The following is a 19,768-nucleotide window of genomic DNA, read 5'->3' on the forward strand; positions in this document are numbered from 1 at the left end:
ATGTCAATGCAGAATCAGTCTTGAGCAAATGTGTCTCACAGAGGGATCTGCTGTTATTAAAAACATATTCTAACTTCAACATTTCTTTGCCTAACAGAATCCCTGTGTTAGTCCCAGAGTTGATAACTCTGACCTCCTAACACGGGCAACTCTGTGTTACTTTAAATCAAGTGAAGACATCAGTGATTTCAATGCTAGAAATTAGTTTCCCTACATTTCACGTTCTTCGGCTGAAACATAAAACACACACCTAGCAGAACAAGGCCCTCGTACATTTACTCCTGCAGGTAAAGACAGATCACTGGTGTCACGTTGACAAAATGCTACAAGGAGACTGTATTTAAAACAAAATCTAAATAAAACTTTGGAAAAGCACCTAAGAAAATGTTTGGAACATATAACAGAGAAAATGTTAACATCCTTAACAAAAATATAGAATGCAAACTGATTTATAAAAAAAGTAAAGAATTCAACAAAAGTTGTGAACAAACAGAAGTAGGAACAAAGTCAACAAACATGAAAAGGTCTTTAATCAGGGAGTTGTCAGAGAATGGCATACTTAAAGAGAAACAGTTTTCACCCTATGTGAGGAGAGGTGTGAATTTCTACAGTCCTTTTAGAAAATTTAACATGTATCTACATTTCTAGCACCATATGTGATGTGATAAATATTTTTAAAGGACAGTAGGTGACTTTATAAGAGTTTATTGCAGAATTATGTATGGTGCAAAATTCTAGAAACATCCGATCAATGGGAGGAAGGTTTAGTGAGCCTTTAGCTAGTCCTCCGTACTATGTGATGTCCCATAACTCTTAAAAATAGGCAAGCATCTGGTATACCGTCGGCCCCGCTCATCTGCGGGTCCTGCATCCGCAGATTCAACCGACCTCGGATCCTGTACTATGTCGCCTGAATCTGTACAGGCGGAACCTACGGATACGAGGGCCGAGGGCCGACGAAGGGATTGAGGGACTTGAACATCCACTGATTTTGTTATGCAGGTCGTGTCCTGGAACACCTCCCCTGTGGATACCGAGGAAGGCCTGTAATCACGTTTTGGTTTAAAGACGTATGCTTGTGCATATAAACAGCTTAGAATAAACAGAGGAGACTGCATGGTTCTGTTGGTTCTGCAGAACAGGACCCAGCGGATCCCCGGGTCTCTCATCCGCGCTGCGCGGACGGGAGAGTGACCCTGTTCATCGTCCAGGGCCATTTTATACAAGGGACGTAATACCCGTATTCTGGTACCCGCAGGGGCTCCGGGAACGAACACCTACGGACGACTCTATTCTTGTTTTTCTTGTATGTACCTGCACTCTTTGAATTCTTAAAACAAATATGCAACACCTTTAAAATTATTTAATCATCATAACTATACAGTATACACCACTAACATGTACATATGCATTAAGCACCAAGTATAATATTACTTGCAATTAGCTTTTTAATTTTTCTGTTATAAGAATATTATTATTGTAATCATTTTGCTAAAATCATATGCAAGAAACTTGTTACTACTTACATGACTCTTATTTATAACTTAAAAGCAATGTATACACATAGTTTTCAGCAAGCCAAAGGATACCTTAGCCCAGCACATATTTCTCCAGTCTTATAAGTGCCATAAGAAAGAGAACTGTGGACAAACACCCGTTTCTCCAGACACATGAAGACTGTAAAGCACACGCATCCCTTGGGCTGCAGGAGGAAGAGGGTGCGTTGTCCTGCTTGACACTGACCCCTCTGCCGGCCCTGGGAGGGTGCTGGCAATGTGTCCAGACTGCCCTCTGTAAAATTAAGATGTATATTTTTTTCCTCAAAGAAGGTTCCCCATAAAAACTCGGATGATCATATTCTTGAAGAGGTCAACTTTATTTATTATGTATCTGTCTATAGTCATTTGTAGACCTAATGTTTTGCGTTTGGGGCACCTGAGTGAACTGCTTCTAAGAACTGAAAGCTGATTTCTCTAGACAGAGATGTTATGACCAGTACCTTAATGGATCACAGAGGAGGTACACAAAGCACCTGAGCAAAAAAGAATAGATTCAAGCTCAGGAAGACTAGAATGAACCGATAAACAAGTGTTCCCAAATCTAAAGATAAAGATGGCATCACTTAAGATGGACTCAGTCAGACATGGAAACAGCAAAAGGAAAGCCCTACAAAGAAAAGCTGGTGGTAACCGCCTACACACCGGCAAGGCCAAGAGGTGTTTTAGCCGGTGGACTGAGATCTAATGGACAGATGGGTGGACAGGCGCACAGTGGAAACACCTGACACATTTCTGAATCCAGCGGGCAAGTCACGCCTTCTCAGAAAAAAAGGAATCAAACTGCCTTAGCCTGATGCCTTAGAACATTTAAGGAATCTCATTCTCTCTGTCCCGACCCCACGTTCAAACCAACTTTGGATTGTCACTTGGCTTCCTTAAAGGTTGTGACCACGCTGAACGCCAATATTCTGATGCTTATAACTAGAACGTCTGTTTGCAGATCAATAAAATGGAATTCGGGTTTTCTATATCAATCACATTGGCTTGGTTAATAGGATCTGGATTCGGACGAATCCATTTTCATTTGCTTTTGAGTCTGTGAGGTCAATGACCAAAGGCTGGACTGTGACAAATTCAAGGAGACGCCTCTTGGAAAATGACTTCCCTTTAAAAGTACCCATTCCTATGTGACCAGTTTAAATTCTAATTCATATTTTAGTTACCTTCACAATACATTGTCAGCAACCTTGTCAAATAACGAAATATCCAAAGTAAATATAAAGTGCATATAAAACAAACAAAAAAAACCACATAAATTCTTTATACATTTCTTTTTTCAAATATAAATTTATGCCAAATTACATTTTTGTTTTTAAATATAAATTTATTCCAAATAACACTTCCTGGGCTACTAAACTTGCAAAAATTATTTTTACCTATGTGATTGATTATTAAGGTTTAGCGATCCGGCCTGGCACATCTCTTCCAACTGTTTCCTGTTTCCAAAGTATAACGCAAGGTCTGTGGCAATGATGGCTTTGCGGATGATCTCAAGCACCTGTTCATATTCACTGGAGCTCAGGGTGGAGAAGATATTGTGCCCCTCCAACTAGGGAAAAAATACAAATAAACACCACCAATAACAAGCACAAGCTCCAATCTAATGACATTTTCAGTTACTTGAAACAACAGTCAGTCAATGGCATTTGGTCGGGACGGGTTTTGGGGGAACAAAAGGATAGTTTGACATGACTAATGAAATTAATGTTTTGGTTTGTCTCCGCGATACAACAACAATGAAGCTACCACTTAAATGAACCATTTAAACTATGTAACGTTTCCCACCATAAAATCCCAGTGATTTAAATATTCACGTAGTTTGGGGATATTTCTAGTAAGGAATTAAAGGACTGGAATATGTAAAATATTTAAGTAAAAAACTTTTCCTTTTAAACTAATTAAGAACTTCAGTAATTTTCACATTATACTGGAAATTAATGGACTTAAAAAGTCATCTATATCTTTGTCCACTTCCGCAAGCCTAATGATTAATAAACTATTTTCTCTGTATCACAGAAGAAAATGTCCCAGGACCTGAACATAAAATTTAGGCATATTAAAAACTCTCCCTACAGGCAAGAATGCTTTTACATAAAGCACAAATCCCTGAGGTGCAAAAACTGTAAGGCCATCCTGTCTTCTGTCCTCATGGGAGATGGGCCCAGCAGATCATCACCCTAAACAAGACCAAACACTGGTCATTTGGATTCTGTTTTCTCATAATTCTTCTTCTGTATATGAATCTTTAAAGAACTTTTTCCAATAATTTCTTCCTCTGGATTTTAAGTTTTATTTGTAGTTGAGGTTAAAACGGGTCATTTTTGTTCAAACAAAAAAAGGTAGAGATTCAATTTGTGGGTTCATCAATTATTTCTTCATGATTCATTAGTCAACACAGTTGTACTATAGACTGATTTTTAATTGTTTCTGCTTGTCTTAAGTTACATATATTGAGTGATAAATTGCATGACAAACTTGAAATTATTCAAGTATATTTCTTTACAAAATCAGACATCTCACCAAGATATTGTCTGCTTCTTATTACTCTGAAACAAGGTTGTATGTGCCACATTCATTTTCAGTTATCAGAATGTTCCTGTATTATTTACTTTTAAGGTATTATATTTAAATTATCCTATGATAAATGGAGTTAGTTCTAGCTGGTTCTTTTTCAGACAATGATAATAGTAAGGACATGTTTGTAGAATGCTCTAAGGTTATAAAGCACTTTCAAACACATGATTGCACTTTCAAATTATAAAATTTAAATAAATCTTTGATATCTAATTGAAATGAAGCATTCACAACATTTTTATTTGACTAAAGAAAAACTGCAGTACTTATATAAACTGGTTATTTCAGTAATTTTTAGTAATGTAATCTCATTTGAAGCTGCCTTCATAAATACAACAGGGCCAAAGAGGTGGACGTGATAAGGACAGGACTTCAGCTCAACACAAGGAAGAACCATCTAAATGTTCAGAGTTACCAGGTGAACTATGCATGGGATGCTGTTTGTGGAAACATTCAAAACACAGGTTGGTTAGTAACTGACGGGGGACAAGGGGCGGGGATTTAATCCCTGGGAAGGTAACTAACTTCCGAGCCCCTTTCAACCTCAACTCTAAACTTGTATTGTACAAAGTTACAAGAAAGAAATCTTGACTCTGACTGGAGCTAAGAAAGCTGCTTTGCTTTGATCATAACTCAAGTAAAGCAGCTGGCCTCTGCTTCCACACTTAATGCCTTGTGACCCGGGCTCCCACCTCATAAACATGGTCCACATTGGATGTGCTTGGCTGGCACTCGGGCACACATCTGCTCTTGGCAGGTCGTCTGAAGAGGAATCACGCGTGGTATATAATTATATGATTTATTCTATCACCAACAAACTATTAAACTACAGCACGTAAAATATTCTCACATACTGTTGGATTTTACGTTTTAACCTCTCTAAAATAGGGACTTCTCAGCCTGGGTTCTATAAATTCTCTTGGGGACCACAGAGCAATGAACTCACTACAACCGTATATAGTATGTTGAGTGTGTCATCCATAAACACACGTTTTCATCAGATTCTCAAAAGTGTCCATGATCTAAGACAAAGTAACACCCATTTTAAAGGATCTGTATAGTCTGCTGGCTATTTCAGATTCATTATTTCTTTTTTTACCTCACTTTTCGATATTCAAGGGAAACTAGGTGGAAAAGTTCAGCAGTGAACCTTTATAATGAACAGCTGGACTGCTTCCTTCAACATTTTACAAGAGTAAAGGGAATAAATGATAAACAAACAATAAATGGCCCCGTCCTTTCAAGAGAATATGTATATATTTATCAACACTTTGCTACAAAACAAAAGACAATAAGGGGGATACGCAACCAAGCACAGCAGATGAACAGCTGAAAATGCTTTGAAAGCTCCAACTTCACATTAGTCAACAAGGTAATCAAACCTCATAAAATAATAAGATGCTTTCATATACCAACTGGTAAGTTTATTATAACTAATATTCCAGGTTACGTTGTTTAAAGCTTATATTAATTCAAGGCAGTTGATCCCATGTTGTATCAATCAAGCATAAAATAACAAGCATTTTATACCCAGCAATGTTTCTAAAGGCCCAAAACAGGTAAGGAGCATAAAATTCTTTGGTCTGTGAAAGCTTACGAGTGGGCTCTGTTTGTAAAGGCTCGGCTGCTTAAGTAGCTGCGATTTGTGAGACGTGTACGAGAGAGAATGTAAACAACGCGGAAACGGTCCTGATGCTGAGAGACTTCTCGGGGACACACTTTAAGGGCTTTAAGGTGGATGGTCTTTAAGGTCCCTCCTAAGTCTCAAACATGATGGGTCTAAGGATTCTCAGCATTCTGACTCACTGTTGGAGCCCTGCTTTCTTGCCATAGCTGTATCTTTCCCACAAAATGAGGAATGTATGTCTCATTGAGCACATATTCAGTCTGTAGTGTTTCACTTTGGGTAAGGATATTAGTAGCTTAGTACCGACGATATCCAAGGTCCTAAACAACATAAGTTCATTTTTTTTTACGGCGTTCACTGTTCAGTGGTACACAAAAAATAGAGCGGCACGGTCCCCACAAATGAGGGAAGTGAAGGCCATGCGAGCACATGGGACGCTCTTCTTGGTGGTGACGTGAATTCTGAAGGGCCAGTCAGAGGAACAGGAGGAGAGCGTGGGACCCTGAGTGTCTGGCGGAAGCCCAAACACTTCCGTACGGTAGAGGCAAATTTAATACAGAAATGGTAAGAACTAAAGTAAACGTTTTTGGAAAACGCCTGGATGCAGAACTGAAATATGACATGGAAAGTAATAAGGAGCCGCTGAGGATTACGGAGGTGGGTTTAGAGCAGTCCCTCCAGTGACAGCATCGGTGGAGGTGGTTCAGAACAGAGGCAGAAGGGCGGATGATCTATCTTTCCTCAGCACGCTTTTAAAATATTACCATTAATCATACGGAATTCTCCCCAAAGCCCTACTGTGCTGAGCTCTACAAAGGAGATTCTCCTGGAAGGGCTCTGGAGCTCACACTTCAGTATCTGCAACGCCAGCCAGTCCAGGCCTCACTCCCAAGCAACCCTGCCCCTACTGGGCTGTGAATCACTGCCACAGGGCAACAGGAAGCCGCTGAATCATTCTGGGGCTTCAGGACGAAAAAAATCAACGACACAACTAATTGCTTCAAGCATTCACAACAATGATGCCTTTAAAAGATACATAATACTTATTTTGACATTCAATTGTCCACTGCATCAAACCATATACTAGGAAACATGAGAGTACTGTAATTAAGAACACAAGTTTTGGAGTCAAACAACTCTGATTTTTAATATCCTCTGCCCCCTACTAGCTGTGTGACAACGAACCAGTTAGTTAACCTCTCTGATGCACATGACTCTTATTTGTAAAATGGAAATGAATAATAATACTTGTCTCATAGGATACCATAAAAATCAAAGGTACTGACACGTGCAAAATTCTTACGTTTCTGGTATATAGGAAGTACCTAATAAACGATGAAATGATTACCACGAGGGTGGTGGTGATGATGATAAAACCTCCCAGTGGAACTTCTGCATTCAGAGTTGAAACAGGGAGAGAGAGAAGGAGAAACAAGGAAACAAACCGATACGCCCAGAATTGAATTGGACCGCCAGAGAACACTTCTATCTATTCAGAATACATCTGTAGAAAAGGACAGATTTAGGCTAACGTCTGAAATAAATTAATACACCTTAGTCTAGAAGTAGGGACAGTGTTGAGTGTAAGTACAACTATTTTGCTATAATTGCAACAGACAACAGTAAATTCTACCCACTGCAGATGGATCTGGCCGTGTCACAGAAATGCTACTGCTATAAAACGTAATGAAAATGTCGTGGGATCCCAAAGTGTTGGGATAAAGGTAACTTTAAAAAAATGTAAACATATTTCAAAAGCACTAGACGATTTAAGGTTAATGGAATGACGAGAAATTTTTCTTAATAATGAGAATAACCATTCCTAATTGGTCTGTTTTCTAAAATTTTGACTTCTGCGTACCTAACGTCGGGTATTCACAGAAGGCCAAAGACAGAAAAAGGGTAGCTTCAATATTCAAAATAATCATTAACATCTTATTATGAAATATAATTAGACTATTAAAGTGAACATTAATTACGAATATTAAATAAAGGAATGTTCAATGAACATTAAAACGGATTTAATATTCGAACGCTAATGGTCCTATCGCCGTTGCTCAATAAAAATACACGGGTAAGTTTTAGGTCAGAACACAAAGCTTACCCACTATCTTGTCACCGTCCACACGGAACAGTGTCCTCACCTGAAGTCATTCCACTTACTCTCTACCAATGAGCCACCTACACACTTTGTCCTAAGGAGACATATCTACTCCGTGTCCCCCAAACAGGACCTGGCAGTTAGCAGTCGCCCAACGCGGCACACATCGTTTTGCCTTCTCTGACTCTTAGGTCCACGTTCTTATCCACACGTGACCGCCGTCCCCCACGTCCACAGAGCCGGCAGCAGGCCTGCGGGATGGAGATGAAGGAAGGGCAGCGACTGTCCTCACCGGACTTACAGTTCAGAGGAGAGGAAGGCCAGACTCACAGACAGAAAACTTCAATACCACGTGAGAACTCTAGAATACGCGTGTGTTTAAGGGACTCGCGGCCACGTGGAAAAGGCACACACCGTGCCCCGGTTATGTGGAGCCGTCATAACATACTCTCGCCGGAGGAGGTACTGCCTGAGCTGAGCCTTAAAGATAAGGAGAAGCTGGCCACCAAAACAGAAAAGTCTAGACGATGCAGAGTTAAGAAATGGTCTGGAACTGCAAAAATACGGTAGATACAGTAGTCCTTGGACAGGCAGGGGCCATTCATAAAAGACTTGTATATCAATTAAGAAACAAAATTTATCCTTGAGGCCATGGGACCCACTGGTGACTTTTAAAAAGGAGAATAACATGTTCAGACGTATATTTGGAAGATAAATTTGAGAACCACAGGTTTGGGGAAATGGTGGTCAGTACGGGGGGCAAGGCAGTCAAACAGACAACGTCTAATGAAGGCGGGATTTGGGACGTCCCTCGGGAAAGGCCCTCAACGGACATGTAGGAGACTGTACGCCCAGAGGGGCCAGTTCGGCATCCACTACGGGTGCCAGAGGGGAGCTCCATCTCCCCTGAAGGCCCCCCACGGCCTGCACGCAGCCCCGGGCCCCAGTCACCGGGAAACCAGTCCTGAGCCCCAACGCTGAGACAAGGGGCAGCTCAGCAAAAGCTAAGAATCTGAACCTATCTTTCCTCTAAATGCTTTCACATTTCTCCTTACTTCATTCCTGACTTAATCTCCTCCCAGAGGGTGGGAACTGCCCACTGCGTCGTTCTCACTGGGACGGAAGCGAAGGCAAGTGTGAACGAACATACACCCTTCCTGCCACGCTGTACCGGGAATGGCTCAGTGCTGGTGTGTGAAGGATGGAGGTTATAGCTCGTAAATATACTTCCCCTTCTGTCTGCTGAGCTCGCTGTGGGCACACAGGGGGCCTCTTCCCCACGCTTCCCCAGTCGCCCAGATTATCCCAGAAGTAATTGCAGCAACAACGCTGAAAGTGAGCCTTCGGGTTCACAAGACTGTGGTCTGTAGACACGTGCACAGAGCCGCACACACGGCTCTGAGGAGGCCTCATGGGAGCCGTCTCTACCCATCACGGTGGATTTTTTTATCTCCTCTTTGGCCACGTTGCCCCAGGATGAACAGTTCCGAGACTGCGATCCTCTGTGCAGCCGGAGTGCTGAAGACGGCCTGCGGACACGAGGGCGGCCGAAGGAGAAGCCTTTCTCTACCGCGACCACTGAGCGGACAGACCTATCAGAGGGGTCTGTGTGATGTGATGACATGTTGTTCTGTCCGATAATTCAGTGACTGGATGTTGCAATTCAACTTTACTCTCAGCCAAGGTAATCACCTTAATTGCTCAAGGCTGGAGGTGTCCTGACAAAACTTCAAACTGGCAGGGCTTGGAGGCCGGGGCTGGGGGCAGGGTGAGGGGGAAAGGACTCGAACAGGGCCGCTGGCCCGTGGGGTGAGTGAGGTGCCGTCACGGGAGCTGTAAAATAACTCAGCACGGTTCTGGCCACGCGGAATGCCAAATGCAGTGCAAGCGTTCGGCAACAGAACCTTACGGTACCCGGGGCTGACACACAGGCGTGAGAGCCACAGCCTGTTAGGACGGCCCGGACCCCAGGAGGCCGGCCAGGCGCAGTGGCCAGAAGGCCAGCTTGAGGGCGGAGCTGTGGACACAGCAGGCGTCCGTGCTTCTGTTATCGCCGTCCCTCGGGCCTGAAACGTGTGCTGGCAGCTGCGAGGCAGTGAATAAATACGTTCGCTATTGAAACGAATTTCAAGAGGCAGTGAGATGGATCTGAGAAGCAAAACTCAGAGGAGTTACCATGAGCATGTACAATCAGCAGATTCTAGAGATTTCCAGAAAATGAAGGAGCCCTCCACCATCCTGCTGCCCATGAAGAGGGCGCCACGAGTTTATGCCCCCTATGCTTCTCCCTGCCACAGCTCACACAGGGGGTGTTGTGGGTCAAGCCAGGATACAGACTCAGATTTTAACTGGTGGGCTGAACCTGCGGCCATGACGGTTCTTCTAGCTGGCTTCCCATCCCATTTGTCTGTTGAGAACCTCACGTCTCTAAAGACACAAGAACAAAGGTGCCCTCATGTTCCTCCCACCAGTGACTGAAATGCCTTCTCTAACACGCAGAATCTAACTACCCTCCATCGACGCTGTGGATGCCAACAGCGTGCTTGAACTTCATTCACTGCCCGAGTTCCAGTGATGACGCCCTGATCATTCTCGGAACACCGCATCATGTCACACGGAGCCCCCCACGTGGCTCAGGGTTTGCTGAAAATGGGACAAACCGCCCTGTGCCACCTCCACTGTCAACGGCGGCAAACGGAGCAAGTCTTCCTTGGCTGGGTCAGACCCTCTCCATGCCTTCTGCTTTGTATCACTGCTGTATCACACAGTTTATGTCTTATTCCATCCAGCAGCAATGTACTTTGCAATCCTGGCCTCTGTAAAAACTAATTCTCTTATATTTAAAATAGGTTTTCTGAGGGAACTTTATGAAGGCTACTAAAATTCATCTGCAGATTAAATTGCCAGAAATGCTATCATAGTCATAGGTATGACTTCATTTAGGACATGGGACCCAGGGAGTCCTAATTCTTTCTAAATGAAGGCGTTCTGATGTCATTTCTGGCATATACCCTTCTTCCTGGGCAAATAAATAGCCTAAGGGGAAAGTAGATATAAACTGTCATAAAATTTTATGAATGTCTATTTACAAAAAGCATGTGTGTGTTAATATATATGTGTGTGTATATATACACCTATTATGTACACACATATATAGGTACACACATATCTATATCATGCACACATATACAAACACACACACATATACATATATCCACACACATCTTTTATCCTGCTTAAATTTCTAGGTATGTATGTATGTATTTATCTATGCAGCCAAACATACATAACACACATCATTTAAAAAATAAAGTACTGGTGCCAGGGGAACATCGGAAATGGTGACTACCTATTGCTTTCAGGGATAGAACCAGCCCGGGAGCAAGGGGGCCATTCAGCCAGCTGCCGGATATGACTCCGTATCTGACAGAGCTTTCACTCTACCCCGCAGGTCATCAGAAGAGCACCTGCACTTCAGTAAGCTCACCATTGACCTTCTCAGTCCTGAGGAAAGGGGGCCTGACCACGTCACTGCTGCTGGGTGTTGTAAAGATCTGAGTGTGCAGTGCCACCAATCACTGGGACAGCTGGGACAGTGAGGCCTCACTAGGAGAAGCTACGGAGAGGAAGAGAGCCCCGGGTGGCCATGGCAGGCCTGGGCTACTCAAGAAAGGAAAACTGCACCAAGGGGCGGAAGCTTTCTGCTTCGCAGGACGCCCACAGCCAGGGGCTTTGCGTCACGACCTTGAAAATTCCAAACCCTTCCGTAGACACGTAATCAGAAGATCTAATGAGATTTCTCTTCCTATTTTGAGGTGCTGACAGTGAGAGGAAGAAACGGGGTCCACTATTCTTAAGTCAAACACAGGTCACATTTTAAAAACTGTCCGTGAGAGGAGTCAAAGCGTTACGAGGAGATGGTTACGTAGTTAAGATGACTTTGTGAAAAAGGTGTGAAGTGAAGGAGCGTACGTATCTCACGAGGCAGGGAGACCTGTCAGCATCCAGATCAGTCACTAAGGACATCTTAAAAGCAAGAAAACTCCATTTCAAAACACACAAAAGAAAAAATAAAAGAACTTCAATGCACTTAAGATCTTGTTTGCCTAATGTTCAAGATTCGCTGTTCAACACATTCTGGCTCAAGAACATCATTAAATTAACTACGTGAAACAAATGTTGCCTTAGGGTATAACGTACTTAAAAATCAAACGTGATTGCAAAATATATATAAGTCTTTTTAAAAAGGTTTTACGATAAAATGTAGCTGCTGTTTCTAAAGAAAGCCAGAAGAACATCCCTCTTTTACGTATAAACCGTGGGTCTCTCTGACAAGCCGTCGTACACACGGGGCAGCGAGCAGGCACGCGGCCCTGGGCGCCTCACCTGAAGGATGGAAACGGTCTGGGAGAAGTGGTGTTGCTCCATGGTCGACGTGGAGTATAGCGCTGCGAGGGGGTGGTCGAATTTCTGCAGGTAGCTGTTACTGAAGCCCCTGTGGTCCAGGTCATGGCACAGACACGCAATTAGCAGTCCCTTGCGCTTAAGGAGAGATCACAGTGCACAGATGTTCAAAACAAAGAAATGGGACACGAGGAAAGTTACGGTTCGTATTCTCATCCTACTGACTTCTGTCACTGATGCAGCCAACATGCTCATGAATGTCCGAAATAACAGATGATCTAACTTCTTTTTTAACCAGTTTCTTTGTCTTTCTGCTTGTGAACTTAACAGTCAAATTATTCTCGAGTTTTCCCGATCGACTCGGGTAAAAAGTGTTGGTGGTATCAAATTAAAGCAAATGTTCCAAAGAATCACAGATAAAGCAAGTCTGCATAAAGGAGAGGACAGTATCAGTTCTTCACTTAAAAATCTATTCAATATTACATTCTGACGATGTTACTGCTATCATAAATGAGGAATATAGCAAGTAAATCATAAAGCATGTGAAAAATGGCAAACTGTACAGAAAAAGATAAAAGGAAGAGCAGGCTGGAGGGGACAGGTGAGAGGGGGGTGGCTGTGATGTTCAGCAGTTAGGACGGGCCTCAGGCAGGCAGAGGTGCAGGTGAAGGGGAGAAGCAGGTGGCTCCGGGGGGGGGGGGCTGTCAGCCAACAGCACATCCTGGCAGGGGAGCCTGCCTGCGAGTCACAGGACCTGAGTCACATGACCACAGTCACATGACCAGGACTGACCACTGCAGGGGCTGCGGGGAGAGGAGGACAGAGAGAACGGCAGGGCAGGGCAGGGCAGGGCAGGGCAAGGGAGGGTAAAGATCTTGTATTATTTGTGATCCAGGGACCGATGGCGGGGTTGTTAGCAGAGCAGTGACATCATTTAGCTGACGTTCTTTAAAGATCCCCACGCTGGCCACTGTATTGAGAACAGACTCCAGGAGGGTGGGAGAGAACTGGGGGAGGCTTTCGTCGTGACCCAGGCAAAACCTAACAGAAGCTTAGACCAGGCCGCTAGCAACGCAGGCTGAGGAGACATGACTAAAGTCTGGAAGATTCTGCAGGCAGAATCAACAGAGCTTTCTGGCAGGCTGGGCATGAGAAGAAAGGAGGGCAGGACGGCGATCGAGGGAGGGGAAGCCAAGCCTGAGGGTCAGGTCATCAGCCTCAGACGCTGAGGGACGGGGTCGTCACTGAGAAGGGAAAGTTGACGGGGGAGCGGGCTAGAGGAGCCTCGGGAACCGAGGGTGCTGGGGGTCCTGGGAGCCACGTGAGAACAGCGAAGCAAAGAGGAAAACTGAGCCCTGACCCTTGGACCCGCACGGCCCCTGGACCACAGCATTTTTCTGGGGGGGGGGGGGCGGTGATGGAGCTGGTTTCCGAGAAAAGGGGAGGAGAGGGATTGCAGGCGGCCAGCACAGCGACTCCACCAGGGGCCGGCGGCAAAGAAGAGCCTGGAAATCCGGAGGGAGCCGAGCAGAGAGGCAGAGGCGGAGGGTGCAGTGAGGTGGAGGTCACAGCCTGCGACCCGCACGGGATGCAGAGCCTGCGGAGGACCCGGCGCGGAGGGAGCGAGTTAACGGAGGGGGCGGAGGGAAGAACCGCGAGGCCAGGGACCTCTGGGACCAGGGGAACTGGCGAGGCGGCTCTGGACAGGGGCCCCGGGAGCACCCGAGGAGGGCGTGAAGCCGGAGCGCGCGGCGCCACCTGCCGCGGGGCCGGCGCCCGCAGAAAGCCCCAGAGCGGCACTGCGCCTGCGCCCTGCTGCTGCCTTCGGCTCGCCGAGCCGCGCTGGTTTCTCCTGCCACCTAATGGGCAGGGAGGTCGCCCCGGGCACCCGCACGCCTGAGCTATGCGGTAGGCAGGGGACCAACCCTAAGTGGTCGGAGGTCTTAAGACACTGAACTGTGTATGTTCTGGGGGGTCGTTTCGTTTGGGGGCTGTTCCCATATTTTATGCTGCAACGTCAGCCATAATGAATCTGGTAAGAACTGTCAAGGTTGTAAAATCTGGCACAACAGATAAAAGCTTTCTAATTTCTTTTAACCTATTTTATTTGTATTAATGTTCAATGGTTTTGTCAAGTGTATGCCAGAATCAAGCATCTGAAAATAACTTACAAAGTAAAGAACTACCTTTGTTAACTTTTCCTTTAAAAACATCAAATGATCATTTCTAAAGCTCTACTAGAGATTACATATGCACCTTATAAAATATATTTTAAATACTTATGTATGTTATTTTGGGATTATTTTTAGCCAAAGGATCTGAAGTTTCTGGAGAAACAGAATGATATAATTCTAGAGACTTAAATGAATGTCAATATGTAGTAACAAAACTTATCTCACTTGTCTTAAAAATTTTCCATTTTCGAATATAAATTTTAATATAATCCAAAAGAATAATTTCTATAATTCTCAAGCTTACAGGCTACCTTTTGGCAGAAAAGATAATAAAATTGCTTTCTTAAAAGGAAGTGAATGGAGAAATACTGAAATTTTCAAAAATATGGGGTTCAATGAGATGGAAAATTGTTTAGAAAAATTTATATTAAAAAAAATTTCATCGTGTGTGTGTGTGATAAATAGTAAATTATTTATTAGGCTAAGCCCCATCTAAAGATTATTAATAAAAAAAGGAACATTTTGACTCTTTCTTTACAATAGCATTTTTTTTTTCTAAAATGCATCTTTCAAGTTTCCCACCCAAATTGTGAATTTGGTCTGACAGCATGGAAAGGACAGGACTGGACCTCAGCGTTCTAGTGGACGTGGGTGGACGTGACCTTGGGAGAAGCACAATTTCTTTATCACAGAGATGGCAGCTCCCTTTCTTCACGTGTCCTGAAGCAGGAGGAGAGAAGGGTGGATTCGAGTTAGGGCTTTAATAGGGCTGCTGGGACCTTGTGGAGAGAGGGCAGCGAGGCCATCAGGAAGGTCCTGCCTGGGAGGAGCACAGCTGGGGCGAAGGCGCCTCATTGCCAAATGCGGGCTGGGCATTCAAGGAAGGGGCTCGACAGCAGTGCATGAATGGACTAGGCGTCCCCAAATCCTCTCTGAGTGTGTCACCAACTCCAAGTCTGTAAAGTCCGGTGGATCAGTGGAACATCGCCGAGCCCCTGCTCCCTTATGCTAGAGAAGGTCAAATAAGCATTTATGTTTTCATTGTATTTAATGCTCTAGGTGCTCAGATGGGTAGGATATGTGTCCATTATCCAGGGCATAAGGGCAAAGAGAACAATTCACTTTGTTTACATCCTTCCAGAAGAATTCAGCTTTTTTTTTTTTTTTTTTTTTGTGGTACGCGGGCCTCTCACTGCTGTGGCCTCTCCCGTTGCGGAGCACAGGCTCCGGACGCGCAGGCGCAGCGGCCATGGCTCACGGGCCCAGCCGCTCCGCGGCATGTGGGATCTTCCCGGACCGGGGCACGAACCCGTATCCCCTGCATCGGCAGGCGGATTCTCAACCACTGCGCCACCAGGGAAGCCCAAGAATTCAGCTTTAATAGGGAAGAAAGACTATAAAAATGAGTGTTTCCTCGAGTGGTATTTTGATGAAGTTGGAATTTCTGTATCTACATTCCTTATACAAAATAACAGGGAAAATGCTTGGGTACAACAATTTAAAAAGTGTGCTTCTGTGAATTTACGGAACCGAAATTTGTCCCGGAATAACACAGAGTCGCCTATAACTATATCATAAATGTACTCCAGACGTAGAGCACTTCAACCCACTCAGGTGACTTGAAGCAGGAGAAAGAACGCGTGCGCACACCTACCTCGAGTTCACTGAAGAGCCCGTGGTTGTTCTGGAGTATGGCGTACATGCAGTGTGCCACCGTGACCGCGTGCTTCCAGTTGTGGTAAGGGACCCGACGATAGTTTTTCTTCACAGACATGATAAAACGACACAACTTGTCAAGCTCAAAGCTGTGTGGGAAAGAAATTGTCAGGACAGAAACTGGTAAAGAATCAGCACGTTCCAGGAGACAACCAGATGTGCACGGGTGTCCTGCACGCGCTTGCCCGGGTGAGCACCTCCGTGGGGCCTGGATGCAGGAGATTGGGGCCCTCCCTCGCCAACTTCCCCGCTGCTTCTTCAGCCAAGTGAGAGAGGAAGACTCTTTGGTGGCCTGTGCTCTGACACGGTGACGGGCCCGCCGGGGAGCAAATCCCAGAATTAGCTTTGCCGTTACCCATCATGAACGCCCGCCACCTCTTCCTTAGCTTTCAAGCATCTCCTGCATCCCACATAGTGCTCGACAGACAACAGCGTATCATCGTCCTGTTCAAGGGTAGTTTTAGCTACGTTTTTCCAGAGAGCATATTCAGATTTACAAACTGCAACCATGCATACTATAAGAATTTCCTGGGTGAGTGATTACCCTTTCAAGAGGAATCCAGATTACCATGGGACACTCAAATTATTAAGCAGTGGCAGCAGATGGCTAGATCCAAATCTCGACGCAGCCCATGAAAGAATATGACGTATTTTATCGTACAATATGGTGAGAAATTTTTACGTGTATCATGTGTTTACACGTATTTAAAGCCCCACCAACTCTCTCAGTGGATGTAAGGCAGCTTAAGACAAAGGCATATCACTATGAAACAGGGCTCCCTGAAATACCAAAGAGATGAGAGTCCATAAAACCTCTAAATACATATAACCTTTATCTTTCTCCACTGAAAAGTTTCAAATGTCCCTGAAGTGTGAGGTATGTGATTTTAGGAGTTTCAACCGGTCAAACTCTCAATTGCTATCTAAGAAATAAGCGCCATCGGTTACCCTGTGTGCGTCCTTTGGAGACAATAATTGATAAAAGTTGCTGATGGAAATAAGAGAAAACACAGAATTCAATAGGAAACAAGGGACAATTTAGTTCTAGAGACGCTAAGAGCCTCTATAAGCCACTTAATGACTAAATTAGTAAAAATAAGAGAAAAAGAAAATTATTCCTTGCATTTTAAGTATGTGTTTCATCTGTAAAAAAAAAAAAAAAGAAAAAGAAAAAGAAAAACAGATACAAAGTCGTGAAAGGCCTCTAGGACAGGCCACAAGGAGAGGAGACAGATTTGCAAGGAAAGGGCAACCTGACTTCATTACTAACAAAGGACTAGACTTTGAATTAGGAGACGTGTTTCTTTCACACTTGTTTTAACTGATATATCGAAGTGAAAGGTGAAAGTCGATGTTAAATGTGTTACGTACATTCCAAAACACACCTAAAAACGGTATGCAATTATGTTGAGAAGTAACCCCCGTCTCTTTTAGCTCCACCCATATTCTTCTGATCACCTGGTTAGACCTGGTTGTTAGCCAAGGGGCAGCCTCTGAGGGAATCTAAAAAGGCTGCACGTTTGTCCAATAATCTTAGCCTTTTAAAATTTAAATATCTAGAAAAATAATTTCGATATGGCATATTTAAGGTAATTATCAACCAAGAAAGTGGCGAGGCACTTAGGTAGGGGAGGAGGATTTTAGAGCCAGTGTGTAGGTCACGCATACCAGGCTGTCCCACAGGACCGGTGGACCATGTAGACGAAAATTCCAGGCCACATGTTTTCAAAGGGACCAATGTCAAAGTGGAACCTGAAATAAACAGAAAGCACAGGTCATGAGTAAATGTAATTAATTAGGATAAACATAATAGCAAGTAAAGGGAGCAATTTAACTTTTTGCCTATCAAGAGACTAAGAAAATACTGGGAGTTCGGCCCCCTCTTCCTGCCTTTCTCAGTCACATCTCTGTTGTATTCAAAGGTTTCCAGGAGGAAATTCCACACATTCCCTCAGGAACTTAGTCCAAGATTTAAGCCGTTGCTTAATTCTTTATTAAGCAATCTGTAAAAAAGGAATGTTGCGTTTGTTATCAGAGCAATGACAAAGTCCAAAATAATTATATTATGAGCCCCACGCATACATTACACAACTCACAGATACAGGAGAGGATCTCATCTGAAATTTTCTGAGATGAAAATTAGTCTATTTCCTATTTTAATCCAGAGAAAAGTTTCATAAATATTAACATCCAAAGTTATTACCTATTTTTCATGTGCTAATTTGGATATAAACATTTAACCCAAATAAGCAGAACGGGAAAGTATTAAAAGAGACCATTTTCCTCTCGTTACAGCACTTCTGACACCAAATGTGTGAGTTTTCCACACCAAGCAATTCTCCGGTTCTCCGCAGACGCCAACTGATGTCCTGCAATTCAGTTCAGTTCTGTCACTACCTGGAGTTAATTGAGACCCCAGAGGTTAGGGGCGCAGGCCTACAGGCTGCCCCCACTTGAAACGTCAATCACAAGCCCAGGCCACCCACACTTCTAATCCATCGGCTGTTCCCACAACCCCTCCTCAGGTCAGATGATGCACTAGGACAGCTCCAGAACTCAGGGAGATACTTCGTTTACTATTACCGGTTTACTGTGAGGGATATAACGCAGGAAGAGCCAAGCGAAAGAGATACACAGAGTAAGGTAGGGGGGAGGGCTGTGGCCCTCCCATGCCTCTCTGGGGGCACCCGCTTTAGAGCACCTGATGCCTTCACCAACCTGGAAACTCGCCGAACCCCTTGGTTAGGGTTTTTTGGAGGTTCCAGTACATGGGTACGGTTGACTAGATCACGGATCACTGGTGATTAGCTTAATCCCCAGTTCTCCCTGGAAAGGAGTCCAAGGGTAAGGCTGACTTCCAACCCTCTAATCATATGCTGGTTTCTCTGGCAACTGGCCCTCATCCTCCGAGAGGCACTCAAAAACTCAGGGTGGCTGAAAGAGCTTTAATGTGAGTAACAAAAGATGCCTCTTTCACCCAGATCACTCAGGGAGTTACAAGAGTAAAAGGAGCTCTGTGCCAGGAACTAGCTACAAAGACTATAGCCATATATTTCTTATTATATCACAACATATACTATATATATATATACATATACACACGCACACACACTATATAATACATATACTGTTAAAAGATAAACTGAGGCATATTCAAAATCTTAAGAGTTTATTTGAGCAAAAACCCATTTGAATAGGGCAGCACCAACTCAAAGCGGTTAAGAGTGCTTTGGTGACAGGAGCCATGGAAACACATCTAAAGAGAAGATGCAAAGAAAAGAAATTACTTGATTGGCTACAGCTTAAAGCCAAGTTGGCTGTTCAGAACTGGCTGTCCTTAGCATTTCCATCTCGTTACCTTGAGGCATTTACAGGTTTAGATTTACAGGTTTGTTAACTAGGCCACCAGGGCATTGAAGTCATATCAGTGTAACGGCCTCCTCGTTTAATTAATTTAAGAATACTATATTTCCAAGTATAAACAAATATCAGCTCTGGATCAATTCTGAAGATTTTTTAGTAGTTATATAGTGTTGGCTTGTACTTCTAAGGGGCAGGTCCTACCACCAGTAACAAATACACTGGCATAGCATTAGAAACAAAGTGTGAAAGG

General features: G+C 44.0%; 1 protein-coding gene across 6 annotated transcripts in view; it reads right to left on the bottom strand.

The window, feature by feature from the left end:
- The window catches only part of PDE10A (phosphodiesterase 10A), a 566,819-nt gene that overhangs the window by 21,055 nt on the left and 525,996 nt on the right, over positions 1-19,768 (bottom strand). For all 6 annotated transcript variants that reach the window (XM_067011128.1, XM_067011129.1, XM_067011132.1 and 3 more), the window contains 4 exons: positions 17,824-17,907; positions 16,094-16,244; positions 12,248-12,403; positions 2,936-3,108 (listed from right to left, as the gene is read on the bottom strand). In XM_067011128.1, the coding sequence (XP_066867229.1) occupies positions 2,936-3,108; positions 12,248-12,403; positions 16,094-16,244; positions 17,824-17,907 (564 nt within the window). The remainder of the gene's footprint in view (positions 1-2,935; positions 3,109-12,247; positions 12,404-16,093; positions 16,245-17,823; positions 17,908-19,768) is intronic.

The sequence above is a fragment of the Kogia breviceps genome, chromosome 13 (assembly GCF_026419965.1).
Source record: "Kogia breviceps isolate mKogBre1 chromosome 13, mKogBre1 haplotype 1, whole genome shotgun sequence".
In the NCBI taxonomy this organism is placed as follows: Eukaryota; Metazoa; Chordata; class Mammalia; order Artiodactyla; family Physeteridae; genus Kogia; species Kogia breviceps.